Genomic DNA, 21,055 nt, shown 5'->3' with positions numbered 1-21,055 from the left:
TTTGGGGGTCTGTTCAGAGGTTACTGGTAGAGCCCTGAAAAAATCGATTTCTTGCCATACATATACAGTAGAAACTGTAAGTATCATATAAATTAGGAAAATACATTGAGCAATTAAATGATAACATAATTAGTTATATTACTAATATTGTTGTACATTAATGTTAATGATAATATGACATTGTTGAAAAAATATTAATGATAAAGAATAACTCTCGGACATTGCACATATACTGTAGTAGCCTAATGGAGTGATGAAAGTTGCTTAATTGGACTGAATATCAGCAGTTAGTCATTAACAAATACTTGTATACTGTATATTATACAGCAAGGTGAGTGGAGCATGCAACAATTTAATTAAAAAATAACTTAAAATTAAAAGAAAATAAAACAATATGTTAACACAGGAACTACAACTCATTTGAATAGAAAAACCAGCTTACACAAGCTCTCAAAACAGCCCAGGACATGACATGGTGTGGAATGTAGGGCATCGCCATGGCAATACAGCTGCCCATCCTTTTCCCATTGACCAGTGCTGGCCAAACAGTGTCAAATATGCACTTTGTATTGGGATAAATACAAATGGTGCATAATGACCCTCTTCCTCCAAACTATGATTATATTACATGGAAAATTAATATTAAATGACAGTAAGTAAAATAATAGGCATATATTTATTTAACACATTTTGGGTGAAAAGGCACAATGCTGCATCTTTTTCTGGAGTGGTAAATATTTGCTTTGATTTATAATGAATGTGTTATTTAGATTATGGTACATCTCATAATCTACACTTACTGAGCACTTTATTAGGAACACTATGGTCGTAAAAAAGTGCTAGACATGGTCTTTTGCTGTTGTAGCCCATCCGCCTCGATGTTCGACGTGTTGTGCATTCTGAGATGCTATTCTGCTCACTACAGTTGTACAGAGTGGTTATCTGAGTTACTGTAGCCTTTCTGTCAGCTCAAACCAGTCTGGCCATTCTCTGTTGACCTCTCTCATCAACAAGGCATTTCTGTCCACAGAACTGCCACTCACTGGATGTTTTTTGTTTTTGGCACCATTCTGAGTAAACTCTAAAGACTGTTGTGTGTGAAAATTGCAGGAGATCAGCAGTTACAGAAATACTCAAACCAGCCCTTCCGGCACCAACAACCATGTCACGGTTGAAATCACTGAGATCACATTTTTTCCCAATTCTGATGGTTGATGTGAACATTAACTGAAGCTCCTGTCCCGTATCTGCATGATTTTATGCACTGCACTGCTGCCACTCGATTGGCTGATTAGATAATCGCATGAATAAGTAGGTGTATAGGTGTTCCTAAAAACCATTGTCCAAAGCATGATACTGTTGTTCCAGTACAGCGCCAACCTTAATAATATGTGACAAGTTAAATGTGTCATAGAACATTCACATAGGCAAACGCATGTCTTATCATGAAGCATGAAAATGGGCAAAACTTCACTAAATGAGATCATTCAGAGCCTCTACCAACACCAGTTTATTTGCATTGTGTTTGCATGGGTCCACATAGGATCCAATGAGCACATTATGGATCTTGAAGGATTTTGAAAGAAAAATAGCGTTATTTTACTCTCAAAAGCTTGAGCTGAAAAAAATAAAATTCATATGTATTAATATTAATTTTGGTGGCACACTGCAGACTGAACACTTCAAAGAGAATATTGAACACAGTTTTGTGATAAAAAAAAAAATCTAAATCAAGATTGTAGGTTAAAATTTATAATTTATAACTAAGGGAAAGTGTAGGCTATATCTTGGGACATGTAACTGGTCATTCTTGTAAGTTTTTTGACTGTTTTTAATTATCTTATTACCTTCCCTAGTTCATTCAAAATTGTCCTACAGTGTGTACAAATAGTCCATGTAGTCTCTCAATTAATATGAGATCATAAAACCTGCATGCATAATAATTATAAATACATTTGCTAAATTCTCTTTAAAATATCTTTAGATTATGTCACAGGACATGTCAACAACCCATTTACAAAAATGTCTTACATTGCACAGCATAGACAAACTTTCATCACCAAAACGAGGCTCACTCTCAAGAACTCAAGCGCATGATGCTCTGATGACTTTTCCTTCATCTTTGAGCTTTGAGGCTGAACTCCTCCCGGCTATATCTTGGTTTGCTCTCTACTGCCACCGTAATGCACGAGAGAAAGGGAGTGGAGTGCGTGCACAGACAAGTGCGTTTAACTCCCCTAGAATTCCTGTGACAGAGATGCACATTTATGCAGCGTCTAATCTGCGATATTTCTCCAGTGTTGCTCTCGACACTCTCTAGTTTTCATAGCTCGGAAATGCCATTTTGACCCACCCGCCATCTGAAAGACATGTAACTTTGGGAGAGCTTGGCAACCAGGTAGTGGACAGCTGTACAACAGAATGCTGTGTCTCGTGAACAGTATTGCCTGGATCTTTTCCGAGTCCACATCGTCTGTTTGCCTCTGGATGTATTTTCAAATGGTTTAATTGACGCGTGAGTGGACGTAATACGCAGAAGGGCGACGGAGAATGGCTTCGAAAGAGCGACTGTACGAGCTGTGGATGTTATATTACACTAAGGTGAGTCACCGGCCAGCGATCGATCTGTCGCGCGAGCGAGCCGTACGACACCTGTTGGCTTCGGAGTTTTTGTTGACTCGAGCTGCCGCAGACATGTCACTCTCAGTACTATTATGCCATGTATATAGTTGTAAGGGGCAAACATATTCGTCATAATTCTTTACGCCTTTGTTTTGAAACAATTTCAGGAAGTGCGCTTCTATTTATTTTTGGGAAGGCTGCGCGTGCACGTACTCTGAAAACATTTTACTTTAGCACGTCGTTATGATGTGATTGATAATTGTGATGACTGGATATTTTAGCTAAAGCACAACGCCAAAGTTTATGTTCCAGACAAATTTGGTGTATTCTGCATACTGCAGTCTTGTATGCCATGGCACTTCCTGTTCACTGTCCTCATTCTTTGTATTGGGAGATCTCTTCTTGATATGTAACATATTACGTTTTGTCATATTGTGTAGGCTAGTGTGGGAATTGGACCTAAATCAACAAAGCCAACGAGATTCAGCATTGCATGATTTTTATCTTTAAAACTTTAATCACATTGCCTGGGTAGAAAGAATCCACCTGTTTGTAGTTTATACTAACCATGCATTATGTGTGTTATTGCTGTAATATTTTACATTCACTTATGAATACGAAATGGGCATGCCCCAAGAAGAATGGATATGTTGACAAAACCCTCTGGTAGTGCATACCGAAGGACTGTGTTCCACACTTTTGTGAGAGACTGCTGAAAACAAAATATAAAGTTGAGCATCCATGTATTCCATATGATCTGAAACACTGTCATGATGGCCACTTTACTAGTCAGCAGCTGAAGTCAGCTGTAATGTTACACTACAGCAAATGTTCTTATGAATGGCTACCATGGCAACCAAAACAGCAGGTGCAGGATACAAGAAGCACCAAGGGTCACCAAAGAGAAATGTCTACTTACAGATCACTGTTTTAATTTGCTGCTTACGCTCCTTGAAAATGATTGTATGGAGAGCAGATTGCATGGAATAACTGAAGTATGAATTATGCAGTAGTGTTCCAATCTGTTCTTGCCATTGGCACTAAGTTAACTGAATCCAGATAGCTGGGAGTGTTATTTTAAATCTTATATCCAAAACGGAACTCTTTGTCATTTTATTCCACATATTCAGCTGTATAACTGCATATGCATAGCTAACAGGGATCCACACCAGACGTGACTTGTTCTGCTGTCTTGTTACAACAGGCATATGGATCTGCCTTTGGTCTAATTACACTGCCAAACAAAAAAATTCCTAAATGTGTAGCACTCATATGTTTTTATTATTTTATTTTTTTTGTTTAGTTTTATTTTATTATTGAATGCAAGGATATACAGACTAAAGAAACCGTAGCACTGATATGTGTAGCACTGATAAATTGCATCACTGATGCCACCACTGTGGTGTGTGTGATTCTGCACACCCATATTTATGGGTTTGTTTTTCCCTGCATGCTTGACAGCACAGTGCATTCCAGTGTTTTGAATCTGGCTTGGAATCCTCATTTTAAAGGAATATTCTGGGTTCAATGCAAGTTAAGCTTAATCGACAGCATATGTGGCATAATATTGATTACCACAAAAATTATTTCAAACTCGTCCCTACTTTTTACAAATAAAGCAAAAATCAAGGTTACAGTGGGCACTTATTATGGAAGTGAATGGGGCAAATTTTTGGAGGGTTTAGAGGCAGAATTGTAAATCTTATAATTTTATAAAAGCACTTACATTAATTCTTCTGTTAAAACTCATGTATTATTTGAGCTGTAAAGTTGATTAAATTGTCATTTTTACAGACATTTCAGGGTTTGAGGGTTTGTTTACTGTCATGGCAATGAAGATGTAATATTGGCTATAACTTTACACAGAAAAGGTTAGTAAGCAATTTTATCAAAGTAAAATCATGTAGATACGCATATTGTTTACATCTTGTGGCTATACACTGCAAACCCTAAAGTTGTCATTACTGAAAAATCAAGTTGTCTTAATTAAGTATTACTTAAAATGTCAAGTTTTGGACTCATAACTCAAATATTTAAGTTCATTGAACTTATTTTTCTTAAAAATCCATAGACTTAAGATTTGAAGTGTTAACTCAGACTATTGAGTACAAAATTGAGGCTACAGGGAATACCCACAATCCCTTGCTGCTTGAATTATGTTTCCTTGGTCAGAGGGAACAGATTGGGGATTAAATAATTGTTATTAAGAATTCATAGATGTTTTAGCTCTTTTGTTGTATTATTTATGCTTTGTTGCAAATGGTTGTTTGGTGTAATGTCACCATTAAGGTGATCTGTGTCTATTTGGTCAAGTTGGACCCTGGTCACACTATCTTAGTTCTCTTTGTGCATGTGCAGCTAAAGTGTATATATACATTTCTGTAAAGAATTATTTAATAACTGACCTAGAATCAGTTATCAGATATCTTTATTTGAGCTGTGCTGTTGTTTGATCTAAAATTGAATCAATTCAATTAAAATGTACAACAGTAGAAACAAACAATATTTAAATTCAAATCTGAGTTAAGTCTACTTGCATGTAGTTAACTCAACTTAAATAGTTACGTTCACTCTACTTGAAAACCAAGTAAATTGAACTTAAATACTCAAGTTTTGGGAGACCCCATTACTCAATGGAATTGAGGGAACGAGTTTACTCAATCAAATGAGTGCAATGAACTTATTAGGGTTTTCAGAATGTTTATGGATTGGCCCCATTAACTTCCATTGTAAGTGCCTCACTGGAACCCAGATTTCTGCTTTTTTTTTTTTTTAAAGAAAAGGAGTGACAAGTCAAAATGAATTTTTGTGGTAATCAATATTATGCCCCAAATGCTGTTGATAGTGCTTAACATTAAATATTCATTTAATGCCTCTGATCCTGACATAATAAGAACCTTATTTGAAAATGTGCCTGTTTTTCGTCTTGTCTCATGGTCTCATTACATACAATGAAATGGAATGGTGACTGAGGCTAACATTTTTCCTAACATCCGCTTTTGTGTTACATGGAAGAAAGAAATTAAGATAGGTTTGGAACAACATGGGTGAACTGTCCCTTTAAGAGCTCAACATATTTTAAATGATCTAAAAAGAATGCATGTTGTGGCTGATTAGAGCTAAACATTACATCCCCATCAGAGGCAACAGTACACAATCGCATGAAAATGGCTAAGACTAATGTCATGTCTTTATTGTGATCTTGCTGTACTATAATAGTGTGCCAGCCTTTTATTCATTTGGCTGTGAGAGCAGCGATGCCTCTCTGTCATACCACTTCCTCTTGAGTGTGCTTTTCAGAGGACAACACTGATGTGATAAACACCACTTCCTGTCATGGTTGTTACTATTGGTTACCTTGCAGATCAACCTGTTTGTGAGTTGACAAACACAGATTAAATTAAATACATTTTAGATGACAATCAAATTCAGTTGGTCATTAAAAGTTGCTGGACAGGGGGCCTGGGTAGCTCAGCGAGTATTGACGCTGACTACCACCCCTGGAGTCGCGAGTTCAAATCCAGGGCGTGCTGAGTGACTCCAGCCAGGTCTCCTAAGCAACCAAATTGACCCGGTTGCTAGGGAGGGTAGAGTCACGTGGGGTAACCTCCTCGTGGTCGCTATAATGTGGTTCGCTCTCGGTGGGGCGCGTGGTGAGTTGTGCATGGATGCTGCGGGGAATAGCGTGAAGCCTCCACACGCGCTATGTCCGGTAACGCGCTCAACAAGCCACATGATAAGATGTGCGGATTGACGGTCTTAGACGTGGAGGCAACTGAGATTCGTCCTCCGCCACCCGGATTGAGGCGAGTCACTACACCACCACGAGGACTTAGAGTGCATTGGGAATTGGGCATTCCAAATTGGGGAGAAAACGGGAGACACAAAAAAATTGCTGGACAAATAGGCAGGACATAATGCAGTTGTGATGGCAGTGCTTTAGATGAGATGATTGTTCAACATAGCCTATTGAATATCAGGAATGTATCATATGTAAACCCTGTTATTACACCGCATCAATGTTTCTTTAATAGCTGTGCACAATATACACATCGATGGATGGTCCTTATACTAAGACCGAAAGTTTCCCCCACTACTTGGTGCAGGTTGCCAGCTTGAACAGGGCCATGACGATTCGCTTTCGGGTTGGAACCGGTGGCAGCCTGCGATATGCGCAACATCAAGACTGATATTATAGTCCTATCAGAACGCCAACTACTCTCTTTTGATTGCAATTCCTTGTCTTCTGATTGCATTTATTTGTGAAATTAAAATGACAGTAAGCTGGCTAATTTCAATGAATTGTCTTAATACTCTCTCCACATCTGGGTGGCTAAATGTACACAATTAGCGATATACACATTTCTGTTTGGAAATGGCTTAAGGGCAGATTTCTTTTGCGATAAAACTAAACTTATGTGAAAATGTGTTTTTTTTTTGTTTTTTTTTTTAAGAATGACGTCATCACGCACACCATCGGATGAATGGAAACGGCAAATTTCACAAAATTTTTGTTTACGTATTTTCACTTTGTCGGTAACAAAACAGCACGAAAAGTGGATGGAAACTAGGTTATTGTCATGTACCAGTAGGTCAAGTTTTAGAGATTTATGTCACATTTAGAAAAAAAATTCTGCATACAGGTGCCTTTATTTGACATTAATCTTGTGTGAATGCAAGCACTTCACATGTGAGGCTCTTAAGAGCATTTTTCAGCCCACGTTTTATCTATACCCTCACATTCCCTTGGATTCCCCAGTATGGTGGAGCCAAAATACTGTAGGGCAGCTTAGAGGTGACAAATCTAAAAAGCCATGGTGGTGGATAGTTAAATGCTTAAATCAATAGACACATAGACAGACAAACACTAACATTCACCAATCAGCCACAACATTAAAACCACCTGCCTAATATTGTGTAGGTCCCCCTCGTGCTGCCAAAACAGCGCCAAACCACATCTCAGAATTGTATTCTGAGATGATATTCTTCTCACTACAATTATACAGAGCGGTTATCTGAGTTACTGTAGAGTTTGTCAGCTCAAACCAGTCTGGCCATTCTCTGTTGTCCTCTCTCATCAACAAGGCATTTCCGTCCACAGAACTGCCGCTCTGGATGTTTTTTGTTTTTGGCACCATTCTGAGTAAATTCTAGAGACTGTTGTGTGTGAAAATCCCAGGAGATCAGCAGTTACAGAAATACTCAAACAAGCCCGTCTGGCACCAACAATTATCCATGCAATTATCTAATAAGCCAATCGTGTGGCAGCAGTGCAGTGCATAAAATCAGATACAGGTCAGGAGCTTCAGTTAATGTTCACATCAACCATAAGAATGGGGAGAAAAAAAAAGTGATCTCAGTGATTTGGACTGTGGCATGATTGTTGGTGCCAGGTGGGCTGGTTTGAGTATTTCTGTAACTGCTGATCTCCTGGGATTTTCATATTGTATAGCTGCAGGCTGTAGCGCGATGATGTAGTAGATCTAATCCTCTGCGCAATGGATTTTGGTGATGTAGTGGATGTTTTGGTTTTTATGCGTTACACTGAGTACATTATTACTTAGTATTAAAGTATTACATTGAGACATTTGTTTAATATATCTTAGCTTGAAATGGTCATAACCATGGATTTCCTTGTTTTTCGTTTACTTGTTTACCCACAGAAAAAAAATATATAAATTAAGCAATATACTCCTTACTATAATGTGCTCCTCATTTTAACATCTCCTCTGCTGTACTTACATGTCATGGGGTGAATTATTTGTATTTGTATATTAACATCTAGTGGTCAGACATATGCAAAAGTGAAAAAAGAGTTGTGTAGCACAGACCCGCTCTGAATACACTGTAATAATGCTTATACACAATACAGACAGGACAGAGCAGCATACATTTAGATTGATTTAAATGCAGCTTGAAAGTAGCTTGATTTATCTATTAATTTTATTAAATAATTGCACATTGTCATACCGTGATTTTATTTTAATTAATTGTGCAGCCCTAATATATAAATGTGTATGTGTTTGTGTGTGTGTTAGATGAATATATGTGGTATTAATGACCGTTAAGTATGCTACAGTAGTAAAACAAAACATTAAAATGTGAATACGCATGCGCATTAAAACATCCACTACGTCACCAAAATCCAATACGCATGGTATTAGATCCACTACGTCATCGCGCTACAGTCTGGAGCGAGGAGTACTTGGGCTATCCACTTAGATGTGTGCAGTGAAGTCCACTTATCCAGAGCAATTTGATTGATTTTTCTAATTGTCCAATGACATAACTTAGCTGTTGAGTTTGACTAATATACAGTTGCAGGAAAAAGTATGTGAGCTGTAATATATATAGCTAAATGTCTGGTTGAGTTTTAGCTGCTACAGGAAGGTCAACCAGTCAAAACATCCTAGAGTTCTTCTCATACTTTTTCTCTTTTTTAGTGCTACATAGTACTTTTTCATTTCACTTTGTCATGCAGAAAAAATAGACAATAAGTGTTTGGACACATTTTGGTTGTTCAATTTTATTGGAACTAAGAGAAGTGAAGTTAGTTCTGAAAAAAAAACTATAGCCTCATTTGTTTACAGATGAAATGTTTTTTTACCTTCTATGCAGTAAAATTCATTCATTTCTAAATTGTGTGACTTAAGTGTCCAAATACTTTTTTGGGCTACTGTACATGGTAGTGCAAGTGACGTAGTGTATACTAGATACTGTATGTATAGTACAATATGCATATTTCCATATATATGCAGACATTGGCAACCAGGTCAAATGATTATACCCTAATTCACAACCCAAGTTAAGGCAAAGAGCTATAAAATGTTCTTTGAACAGCCGATGAATCAAACCTACTAAAAAGGCTCTTGCAACATCCTGATATTGTACAATGTTTTATGTCTCACATATTTATTTATTTCTTGAGTCACTGACACATCAGCTACCACACTGACCTCATTGCCATCTAAGAGGCAGAGGACATGCATAAACACACTCTCTGGATAAATCAAAACTCGGTGGTCTTTATTCTAAGCTTTGACATTGCATTGATATGTTTTTGTACAGTGGCATTTTTGTTATGTTGCAAAATGCTCTGTTTTACATGACTATTCTGTGTGTATCTGAGGACCACATAGAATTCATTCTGTTTTATGTAATTCTATGAATGTAGATTCTCTACAGCACTTGTTTGCTCCTGAAGTTATGTGCTTATGCTGTGCATACTGTATTTGTAAAATATATGGAATCGCCAATATGGAAAAACTTGATTTAAGATAACAACAGAAAATCTATGTACACGGTCAAACTGTTTCTCTCTTGCAAAACCTAGTGAGCTGCCTACCTAGACAACATTTTAAGGTATCATCAGCATGCTCCCCATGTGAAGGGTGTTCCAAACAGCATAATACATATTACTGTGTTAGCTTGCTGGCGATAATGGCATTTTGGTCAAATAGAAGCTATTTTCACTGTGTAAATATTTACAACATGCATCACATGGTTGCTGATATACATAAATGAATATGACTGAAATGGCAAGCACTAACAATTAGCTGCATTTAGAAACATTTATAAAACTTGTAATTCACTACAGAAACCATCCTCTGCCATGTTGAAAGTTTACGACTCCTCCCATCTTGGAAACTCGGGTATCAAAATGATTTCATGAATGAGTTTCCCAGTCGTAATTACGACTTGAGGGGTGATTCATGTGCAACTTCTGAGTGGAAAACTTGTATTTACGATAATTCCGATAGCACATAAAGGCAGCATAAATCTAATTTTGGCCAAAATATAGGGCTGCATTGTATGTATCACCGCATGTATTGGAAGGTGCCAGAATTTGTGCCTGATCAGGCTGATAAAGCCCTAACCTTAACCATACTGAGCTGATCAGGCTGTCAGGCTCAAAGCATATATCCTGGCACAGGGGCATCATGCACCTATTTTGTATTTTTTAAAGGGCTCAATAAATTTGCAGGTGTTTGTCCAAAAATGTGTACCTGTAATGGTTGCATTTGGTTACATTTTATTAGGTGGAGTGCATGTCTGACATCTTCAGGTGGTTTTACATAATTTTTCTTGCGATCGTGCCACCCTCTGCCTTTCGCCCATTGACAATACGGAACCCGCAGCTACTGAGGAACCACGTTAAACTGCCTTTTATTACTTGTGATTCACACTGAAATAAGATAATATGCTGCTGCTTTATTTAATCATGAAGAAAATAGAATGTAAAGATGCCGCAAAAACTGTCAAATGCATTTCGGCACCAAAGGAAATTAACAGTGATCTATCAAACAAAAATATAAAAATAATCTATATTAGACTATGAAAACATTTTACTGACTGTTCTGTAGAGATCAGACGCACTGCACTAAAGTTAATGCAATTATTTAATTTTTTTTACCAAAACACAACATTTTCATGTGACTCTGTTGGACTGACAATATTTAGACATTTGAATAAAGATTTCTGCCACAAACATTCTTTTTTACATACAAAAAATCATTTAATTTAATTAAATTATCAAAGGTACAAATACGTTTTTGCAATTTCAAATAATAATACATTTAAAAACCTTTTGATTCAATACGTCATGCCCATTCTGATAGGTCAGAATGGGCATGACGCCTCTGTCAAGGCATGTGTCCTTCAAAGATAAGGCAATCCCAGAATGCACTGCATTGAGATCAGTAAAAATGTCGAGGAAAAAGTTGAAGGAAATGTTGATTGTAAACGTACACTCATTCAAGGCTGAAAAGTATCCATATAAAATAGTTCAGTCTAAAAATGGACTTTTATCCAATATATTGTGTTTTCTTAGAAACAATTAGAAAGAATTAATTGTGAGTCAGTGTCAGGCTCCCATGCACTTCTCATATAGAATGATTTTTGTGTGGCATGTGGCATTGCCTATTTAAAGCATTCCATTCACTTGTGAGGTTCGATTTGAGTTAGGAGTGCCTTAAAAGGCAACTTTCTATGTAGACAGTAGCCAGCAAGGAAGCTCGCTAGGTTTGGAACAGAGCTATTGTGTTCTCAATCTGTAATTAGATGAATTTCACCTTAATAAGCACATAAAAACAAATGATGACAAATGGAAGTCGCCCAGATATTATATAGAGAAGGGTGTATTTTTAATGTGGCTTTGGTTTAGGAGAATACTACAACTATTTTCTAACCTAACTGAACCCAATAAGGAAAAAAGTTCAATGCTGCTTTATAGAGAAAGACTGCAAAAAGCCCCAGGTGGAGGGATAAGTCCAGGTCGCTGCTATCAAGGAGCTTCAGTACTTTCCGAGACTTCCCCGTGGGACTATTCAACTATATTTAGCCCTCTTTGACTCATTTAGCGGCATCTGTCATTATCTGGAATTATCAAGAGCGGTAATTCAGCAACAATACTCTTCAATGGTATGTCATATAGCTAATGTTTACCCTACCTTATGTACTTTAGCCTCTGGTGGCTTATTTTGCATTATTAACCTTTATTATCCTCAGTTCCAATCTCTTAAGCATAACCAGCTGGTGTTAATGTTTATGACCTAATTAAGAGGAAGTTGTCATTTTCCTCATTTACGTTTTATTCCTTTTTATATTTTGCATCCTTGAGCTGGAGTTACAAGGACATTATCCTTTTTGCTTGTGTAGTGGGCAAGGCCAATGGCTGTTGGTGGGAATGTGGACTGTTTATATGGAAGCCACATAGTAAGGGTGCTGTTGAGGAAACCGTTTTTGCCTTTATAATTAGGGCTAAACGCAAACGTATTACAATCTGCCCTAACCAGATGCAAAACAATAAAGCGACAAGTGATAAAAGTTCTCTTCTTTATTTAATCTGAGATTTTGTCCTAACTAGCATTGAGAAGTGACATAACGTTTTGTTGATCACTTGGTTTTTGTTTCTGCTGTGTTGTGGTGTGCTGGGTAGCACAACCCACTGTGAAATCTTACTTGGGCAAAATGTCACTCTACATAACTGCATATTAAACATCAAGTATCTTCTCATTGGCTGTGATTGTGTCACATCACACCACATTTTTGCGTTAATGGAAGACAGACAAACTACTTTTGTAGTGTGCCTGATTAGGGCACATTATTTAGAGTTTTCATAAACTTGAGTAAAATCGCCAAGAAAATGGTTTTGAAAGCATTTTGAAAGTGTGTTGGATGTTGATGATCATTGGGGAGTCACATGTATCCTGAGGTCTGTGTTTACTAACATTGAGCATAATTAGCAGAAACCCAGAGAAACAGTCTCTTTGTGTCCGTTTAGCAGCTGCGGGCAGACAGAGCCGCCAGGAATCTCAAACAGAATGGATCATCTGTGATTTCACATCTTCAGAGAACATCACCAATACCTATTCAGAAATGGCCTGAATTTGATAAACTTCTACTTTTCTTTATTAACTTAATCATCACTGTACAATTTTACTCTTGACTAGAGGTCGCCCGATTTATTGTCTTTGCGGTTAATTGGCACCAATAGTTTGTTTGGAACTATTGTTTAGCAGCAAGATTAAGCGACGATTGTTCACTGTTTTGCGTTGGCAGTGTTAGAGGGTTCTCGAGTGCAACCGCAGCCTTTGGAGGTGAAATGTAAACAATCATTGATGCCTTGCTGTATCTATATCTGTCGTAATTTACTATATTCATCTGTATTAATCCATGTTTTATGCTCGCTTAATACATATTTTATTATTTGATTAAAGTGTTCTAAGTTGAAACAAGGGCAAAGTATAAGGCAAGGAAAGCACATACTGCAGACTGATCTCACAGTGAAATCAGAAACAGTAGGTTGACTTTTCTTTAGCTAAAATCTCTCTGTGCTTACCAAAATACAAAACACTGCCCCAGTGGCCAAAGCTGTAAGTGTTGTTGGGCATATGGACACATGTAAGCTCCATTTTCCGGGTGAAATGTACACTGAGGGGTAACAAAAGCGAGTTGTGAAGCGTGTTGTTTAGCTGTACAGTGAAGAGGAATGCATATTTTATAAAGTGAACCCCCAAACCTAATCCTAACCATCAGTGGAGTAAAAATGTAATGTTAGAAGCAAAAATGCCACTGTAAATGTGATGAGTGGATTATTTAGAGAAAGCACTAAAATAAGCACTTTACATCTCAGACAAATAACATGTCCGAAAACTTTTTCCCAACATACCTAAGATGTTAGGTTAAAATGTACATGAAAGTACAAGGGAAAGTTTGTATTTAAGGTGCTGTGACAAGTCAGCATTTCTTCAAAATGTTTAAAGATCTTAATCACTTTTCAACTTTTTTCTAGAAGTGCAAATAAACTATTGTCTTAGTTAATATGAGGTTGTGGAAACAGCAAGTATAATAATAATATGTTGTACTGTATATGTATATGTATTAGCTATACAAGATCATAAAATGTTGTTTAAAATAGTTAGATGAAGAAAGTGTCACACAGCAGGTAGTCTAAGCCTTAGATGTTACGCCCACAGTCTGTGTACTAACATAGCACACAAAATTGGAAACGCTTTCCAGATCCAGTCAGACCAAACCTGATTGGCTGACTTCTACAGGATTTCCAAGAGCCTAGTTTGCGCTGGTCCGGGAGGAAGCACGAGTCGAGTTCACAAGGATCCATGTTGGTACAATGAGCACTTTTGAGGACTAAATAATCACAGAATTTGCCCAAGTTTGCCAGGTTAGTCACATCAACTCTTTTAAAGATATTCAGCATTTGATTTGAGGCATGTAGCAGAAAGTAAAGTGGATATCCATGAGCAGAGCCGAATATTTTGCTTTGTTTACTTAGTTATGTCTGTGAAATACTCTGTAATGATGTTCTGTGCTGTACTTACACTCGCTACACATTTTCCTCTATTTTCCTGTGTGTTTTCTGTGCAATCACTTGCTGAGACTCGTGTACCATTGTATACATTTTTATTTTCCCATGCTGGACTTTTATTATGGTATGAGCCGTCTCCGATAACCCCGCCTATAAAGATCAAGTAATGACAAACCTGACTCTGACTGGTCGCTTTACATATCAGTTAGAAGGCTTTTCCTGCCTAAGTGGGAAGTTCTTTGCCAATGTTAGCTGTAATAGACCCCAGACCTTTGCTGTTTAAGTCAAAGGTCTCGCTATGCAAGACTACACAGCAGGACACTAATAACAATGCTTAAAATGTAATGCCAATTACTCACATAACTATGTGTAAATGTTTATTTTAAAACAGATCAATGAAAACAAAGTTGGCCAGAATTTGTTCATATATAAATATAAACAAATATAAATATATGTAAAACAAAATAAACATACCTCTTAAAGTGTAGAACTTTGGAGATATTTTGCAGATTAAATGCTTATATTTTCACTTTATGTGAGTTTGTTGCATTTTTATAACTGCAGTGTTTTAATTCCGTCCCCAGTTTGTTCTTGAGAAAAAGGGGAAAGCCCAATGCTTTAACAAATACTGTTTCTGCTATCCTTTAAAAAAAAAAAAAGTAAGCATCAAAGACGCAAATAGACACAAAGTAATGTTTTTCATGACTTATTTTCTGCATTTTTATCAGGCGTGAGCATTATTCAGCAAGCTGCACTTCAGCTCCCTGCGGTATGAATAAATTATGCAAATGTATATGTACTGCTCATAACTTTAGTGTTTGCAGATTTTATATACGTTGCTGTTATCGTATTTGTTGTAACTTGCAGTTATTTGTAATTTTTTTATTATTCCAAGCTCATCTTATACTTAATGTGTTGTCTTTGGTTGTCACATTATTGTGAATTGTATGTGAATTAATGAGGTCCACGTGAGGTACGGAGTTAATGCGCACATATGGAAATTCGCTACGATGTGTAAGGAATTTCAAAATAAAAGTAATTTCAGTTTTCAAAATAAAAGCCATTGTATTGGCTTTACCTTACAGAGTTTATTGAATATTCACTCTGTATTAGGGTCCGCGCGGGCATGCTGAAGCCCAGGGCCAGTATTTCGCTGCAACGGACCGGCCCAAATTACCCAGCAGCCCAGCAGGAAAACGCCTGGTGCTCCCAATGGCCAGTCCCCCCCTGGCCAATGCTGTTATTTTGGGCCTTTTTTTTTTTCTTTTCTTTTTTTTTTTTTTTTTTTTTTTTTTTGAGGAAGTACAGTTGAAGCAATACTGGCAGATCATCTAGTGGTGCAACAGTGCCCTAGTCTACACAACAGTGTAGACTAGGGCTGCTCGATTATCATAAAATCATAATCAAAATTATTATGGTCAGTATTGAGATCACGATTATTAAAAATAATTACTCATTGACTTTGGAAACATCATGCATTTATTTATAGTCTTTTTAACAGTGAATTTAATCTTAAAATGTAAACTGCACTGGATATGGGAGGAGGCTATTGTCATATGATAGTTATTTTATGTTACGTATGGTAGTCAAATAAAGAAAAGCCTCCATCACCATCATTTACAGCAAGGATTCTCATAGTTCTATGGAATGAGTTTTACTTTTTGCAGCAAGATCTACCATGTACAATAAAGGCTACAGATTATCACAATACCAAATTTCAGTAGTGAAATTTGATGATTCTCAATACCAGCTTCAAAACCACAACAAATAAGAACACTAACTAATATGTTAATTATGGAAGAATGGTTTCAAGATCTTAAGTAATTATTCAAGACTAGTAAACAAACAGTAATAAAATAACAATAAAAAACAGCAATTAATAAAAAAAGATAAAAAAATTATAAACAAAAAATAAAGAAAATTCAGTGCTTTTTTTTTAACAGCTTTAAAACATTCAGAATGAAATACAACATAAAACTACTACTGCTCTTCACTGTATGATTATAATACATTATTACTTTTTAAAGCTACTAAAGTTACCCAGTCAAGAGCAGTGAGTGTTTTCTCATTTTCTTGTTCTGGTTGTTTGATTATTATAATATTCAGCACACACACATACGCTACCTGTCAATCAAACAGGGAGCAGCTGTTACTAGATCACTAGCGAATTATAAAATTACGCACTCTGGATTATTTTCAACAGCAGAATAAGAATATGAACTTTCTAATAAGTGACACAAGCCTAGGCTATCACAAATATAGCCAGTGATTTTTCGTTATTGGCGTTTTAATTAGTCTGCTTGTCCGGTCGGGCAAGTAAAATTCTCTTTCACTTGCCCCTTCAAAAATCCACTTGTCCCGTACAAGCGTTAATGTCGAGCCCTGATTAAATATTGTATCAAACATTCTCTAAAAAAAAAAAAAAAGTTCTTCTGCAGTATAACTCCTAAAGTAAATATACGCTGTTTTAAAGGAGTTTTAGATATTATTTTGGAAAACAAGCCAAAAAAGACTTAGCGAAAACGTATTTTGTTCCGGTGTATAATGAGCTAAGACTACATTCTCTCACCTTTATGTTCACTTCGATCCATCTTTAACTCACAAAAAACAAACTTTCTCTTCTTAATAGAGCTTGAATCACTGATTTTCTTCTTGATAAGAAACACACAGTGAACGTGACACTTATATTATGATTCACTACGTCGTGAGCCATTATGTTATAATCTAGCTGCAGGAAACACGCGTAAGTGACGAGCGTCCCGTGTCAGAGTGTACATCAGCCAGGAGAAGATTCAATCTCTACTCCGGTCACTTCACGCAACTCAGATGTGCCGCTGAACCGCACAGAGAAATGCCAGTTTTGGAGTTTATTTTCATAACCCGCTTCCTTATTATTTTAACTTTTATAAAGGATGCTTTAAAGATATAATACCGGGGTGTTTCATTACGAAATGGAATGTTGCACAATTATCGTTTTATCTTGATTATCTTGTTTTCATAATTGTTGGAAGCCAAAATCGTAATTGAAAATAAAATCAGATTAATCGCCCAGCCCTAGTGTTTTTATTATTATTATTATTATTGTGGAAGTGCAATGATACAGTTATTCTTAATCAGAGACAGCCAGATGAAAAATAAAGAATTGTCAGAAAGGTCCAAAATGGAACTTGATTGTCATAGCTGTCTCGTAAATCTTCTCTATATGTGAAATCTGTGTCAAGTACAGAATGTAATTTGCTAGATTCAGCTGAGCCAGAGCTTAAAATGGAAAACTCATTAAGGGTGATGATATAAACAGTAAGCAACACTGGGCCCACAGAGACACACTGCTGGCATTTCCCCCTGTTAAGCACTTATCAATCAAGTGATCATTAGCCATAGACTCAATTCTAACTCAGTTTCATGTCGTTGTTTTAAGAATTTAATTGTACTGTTCTCTCCCCCATGCTGATGTCAATGTGTTGGTTCATGCTTCAGTTCAAGTCAAAGTATGTCACTTCCATCTGACTACTGATTCATACCGATAACAGAATCAATGATATACTGTTGCTCAATCTTTAGGTTTGCCTCCAGCTAGGATTTAAAAGCTGCATCAAATATTTTTGCCTTTTGTGGGAGTGATGCTGCAGTGAACTCAACCACAGTTTGTATACAACAAAATAATATGACCCTCTTTTGCACAACTGGGCTTTCAACATTGTCAAGGTTTATAGAAAAAATATTTGAGCTCATATTTGAAGCATCATTGGATTGTTGCCAGACAGCCTGAGGTAGCATGGCATTTTACAATAAAGGTGTTACCAGACTGCTTTGCTTTAAGGGATAGTTTACCAACTTCTCTCATCACTTATTCAACCTCATGTCATTGCAAACCTCTATGACTTTCTTCCTTCTGTGGAACACAAAAGGAATTATTTAGCAGAATGTCCATGCTGCTCTTTCCATACAAAGTGGATTGGGGCTAGGGGCTATAAGGTGCTTTTTTTTTCATCTCGTACCTTGACAGCCCCATGTGCGCAATTCTGTGTATTCTACATAAATAATATTATTTTAGAAATATATGTAACCCAAGTTATGTACTTTAATTGAAAGTCAGTAACTCCAGTTACAAGAATTTAAAATCTAATGTTTTACACTACTTTTTGTACTTAAGGTAATTATATTACAGTAATTAATTGCGTTGTAGTTAGATTTCACCCAGCACTAGCCCTCATTAACTTTCATTACATGGAAAAGGGTGCCTATTCTTAAAGAATTCACCTTTTGTGTTCCACTGAAAAGTTAGAAAGACATATGGGTTTGGAACAACCTGACAGTGTGTAAATGATGAGAGAATTGTCATTTTTGGGTGAACCGTTAAAAAAAAACCTCACCATTAAAGAGAGAGTTGTTGTGATTGCATCAGTTCTCAAAGGTACACCTTTAAGAATCAGATAGGTGTTTCCACAACTGTTCCCCAGTGAGGTGAGAAAGCACCCTAACAATAAAGCTGTGCTAGGGTCGAGGGAGGAGAAGAACAGGGTGACAAGGAGACCAGCAGAGTGAAGAGAGGAAATGTGCCTCGGTTAAAGTGACTTGCCATTTCCTGGTTGCTTGACAGATGCTCAGACAGCAAGAGAGTAGAATAGAGCAGTGGAGTAAGCCAATGATGTAGAGCATGTCTAAATGGAGGAGTTATGATGGATTCTGAATGCTTCTGAGGGTTCTACAGATTGACACGTTCTGGAGGCTTAACCAAGTTGGTGGGGGCTTAGCACAGACTGGGGTAGCAGGAGCCCCTCCACCGTACTTCACCTGCCATGAGACATGGACTGGTCCCTAAATGAACAGCAACTGGTAAAGTGTATTGTTTTGGGTGGGGGTTGTTGGGTATGTTTAATGTTACTTTACCTGCTTATTGCTGTAGTGCACAGCTTTGCTTTTACACTGTATAATAGAAGACCCCTCTTCTTAATTTATTTAATCAAATTACATCTGCTCTGATAGTGTTTTATGATGCTGCTGACAGCCAACTTCCTCTATATGAATGGGTGGGCAGACGAAGCTGTGTTGTTTTAGCTAAGCAGAGCTTCTCGCTCTGTTTGAAATGTTTTCCACCATCCTCTTTCAAGTGACAGTCACATGTGATGTTTGTTCATTTTGATGTCACATGTTTGATTTGTGACATTCTCGATAGAACTTGTGCCTCTTCGGAATTTCCTATTAAAGGATGTTATGATCGCTGAACAAAAATGAATAATATCAGTAGTTGCTTTGATTCATTATTGATGACATTGAGAAAATAAATATCAGAGTTATGATTTGTCTGCATTTTTTTAACTGTATAGCTAAATCAGGGTCAAAGATTAATCAGGGCTTGGGGCAAGAATGCCATTGAAAGTGTTAAAAAATTCCCCAGATATTTAAAATTTGGCGTCAAAAAAATGCCCCTTAGTGAATACCTCTTTTTTTTTTTTTTTTTTTTTTTTTTTTTTTTTTGTGATCTAACGTTTGACATATTTCATTCTATTCTAGTGTATATATAGTGATGAGTTAAGTATAGGTTTAGAAAACGTTTAATGCATAATATGATATGGTTTTACATGAACAGTGAATATACTGTTCATATGAATATTACATCAAAATATACTGTGACAGTAGATGGCTTATTCACGCTAGCGGCATCTTTGATTTTTAATGGGAATGACAGCGAGGCTGTGAGGGATAGACGTACAGTCTCTTCAATGGGCTCTACTGCAGTCTAAAGTGTTTTTGGATCGTTCCGTGGACAAAACGTTGAAAAAATTTGTTTTCAAGAACTCTTAGTAGATATAAAACTTCAGACAACATGAGTTGTGGAAAATCAGATGTGACCTAGGAGCTTTACACAGCTTTATATTGTTTGTGCCATTAAAGAGATGTAAGTCTATCCCTCACAGCCTCGTTGTCATTCCCATTAAAAATCAAAGATGACACTAGCGTAAATAAGGTCTATAAAGCTGCTTAATCTTAGGTAAATTATATAGCTTTCCTATGCAGTTAAGTGCATTCACTCCTAAAATCCGACCAAAAGTTCAGTTTCAGGCTGCAGATGATCTTTGGACCACTCAACATGTTTGGCAGACATGGGACAATGGTAATCAGTACATAGATTCAGAATTTATAATGTATAATTTTATTTTAACATGGTTGGCAGTGATTGGATGATTAATTAATTATGCTAATTTCTGATGTAATGTCTGTAATGTCTCAAAAACATAATTAACTTTCACTCCTGGAAACATAATAAACAATCTGATTTAAAAAATCTGACTTTCTATAGCTTGGTATTATTTAACATTTTACAGCTTGGTCCCACTGTCCACATATGTTGCCATCAACTTTTAGGAAAACTATTTGCTCTAGATTTATTTATTTTTTTCATGTTTATTAGGTGCTACTAGTGGTTGCAAATCAAAAAGGGAGATGGAAAATGCACACAGCAGTCACGCTCAGGTCTCAGGAGGTTAATGGTCTCATGAGCTCAAAAAGCATATCTGCAGTCTGGTGGATGGTTTTTGCTCCATTGCTGGCTTTAACTCCAGGTGTATATCCCAGTTGCCCCTTTTCACTCAGGCATGACCAGTT

The 21,055-nt window shown here is 36.8% G+C and overlaps 1 protein-coding gene across 2 annotated transcripts in view; it reads left to right on the top strand.

The window, feature by feature from the left end:
- The first annotated feature begins 2,165 nt into the window (after positions 1–2,165).
- Positions 2,166–21,055, top strand: part of LOC127454336 (neurobeachin-like protein 2) — a 108,613-nt gene continuing 89,723 nt past the window's right edge. The window contains exon 1 of one of the 2 annotated variants that reach the window (XM_051721461.1): positions 2,166–2,601. In XM_051721461.1, the coding sequence (XP_051577421.1) occupies positions 2,551–2,601 (51 nt within the window). In that variant the 5' untranslated portion in view covers positions 2,166–2,550. Of the gene's footprint in view, positions 2,602–19,067; positions 19,286–21,055 lie in introns of those variants that run through there. The other variant, XM_051721462.1, reaches the window with a different exon arrangement.

This window comes from Myxocyprinus asiaticus, chromosome 16 (genome assembly GCF_019703515.2).
Source record: "Myxocyprinus asiaticus isolate MX2 ecotype Aquarium Trade chromosome 16, UBuf_Myxa_2, whole genome shotgun sequence".
Classification (NCBI taxonomy): Eukaryota; Metazoa; Chordata; class Actinopteri; order Cypriniformes; family Catostomidae; genus Myxocyprinus; species Myxocyprinus asiaticus.
The sequence above is the reverse complement of the archived record's forward strand: the minus strand, read 5'-3'. Positions and strand labels throughout refer to the sequence as shown.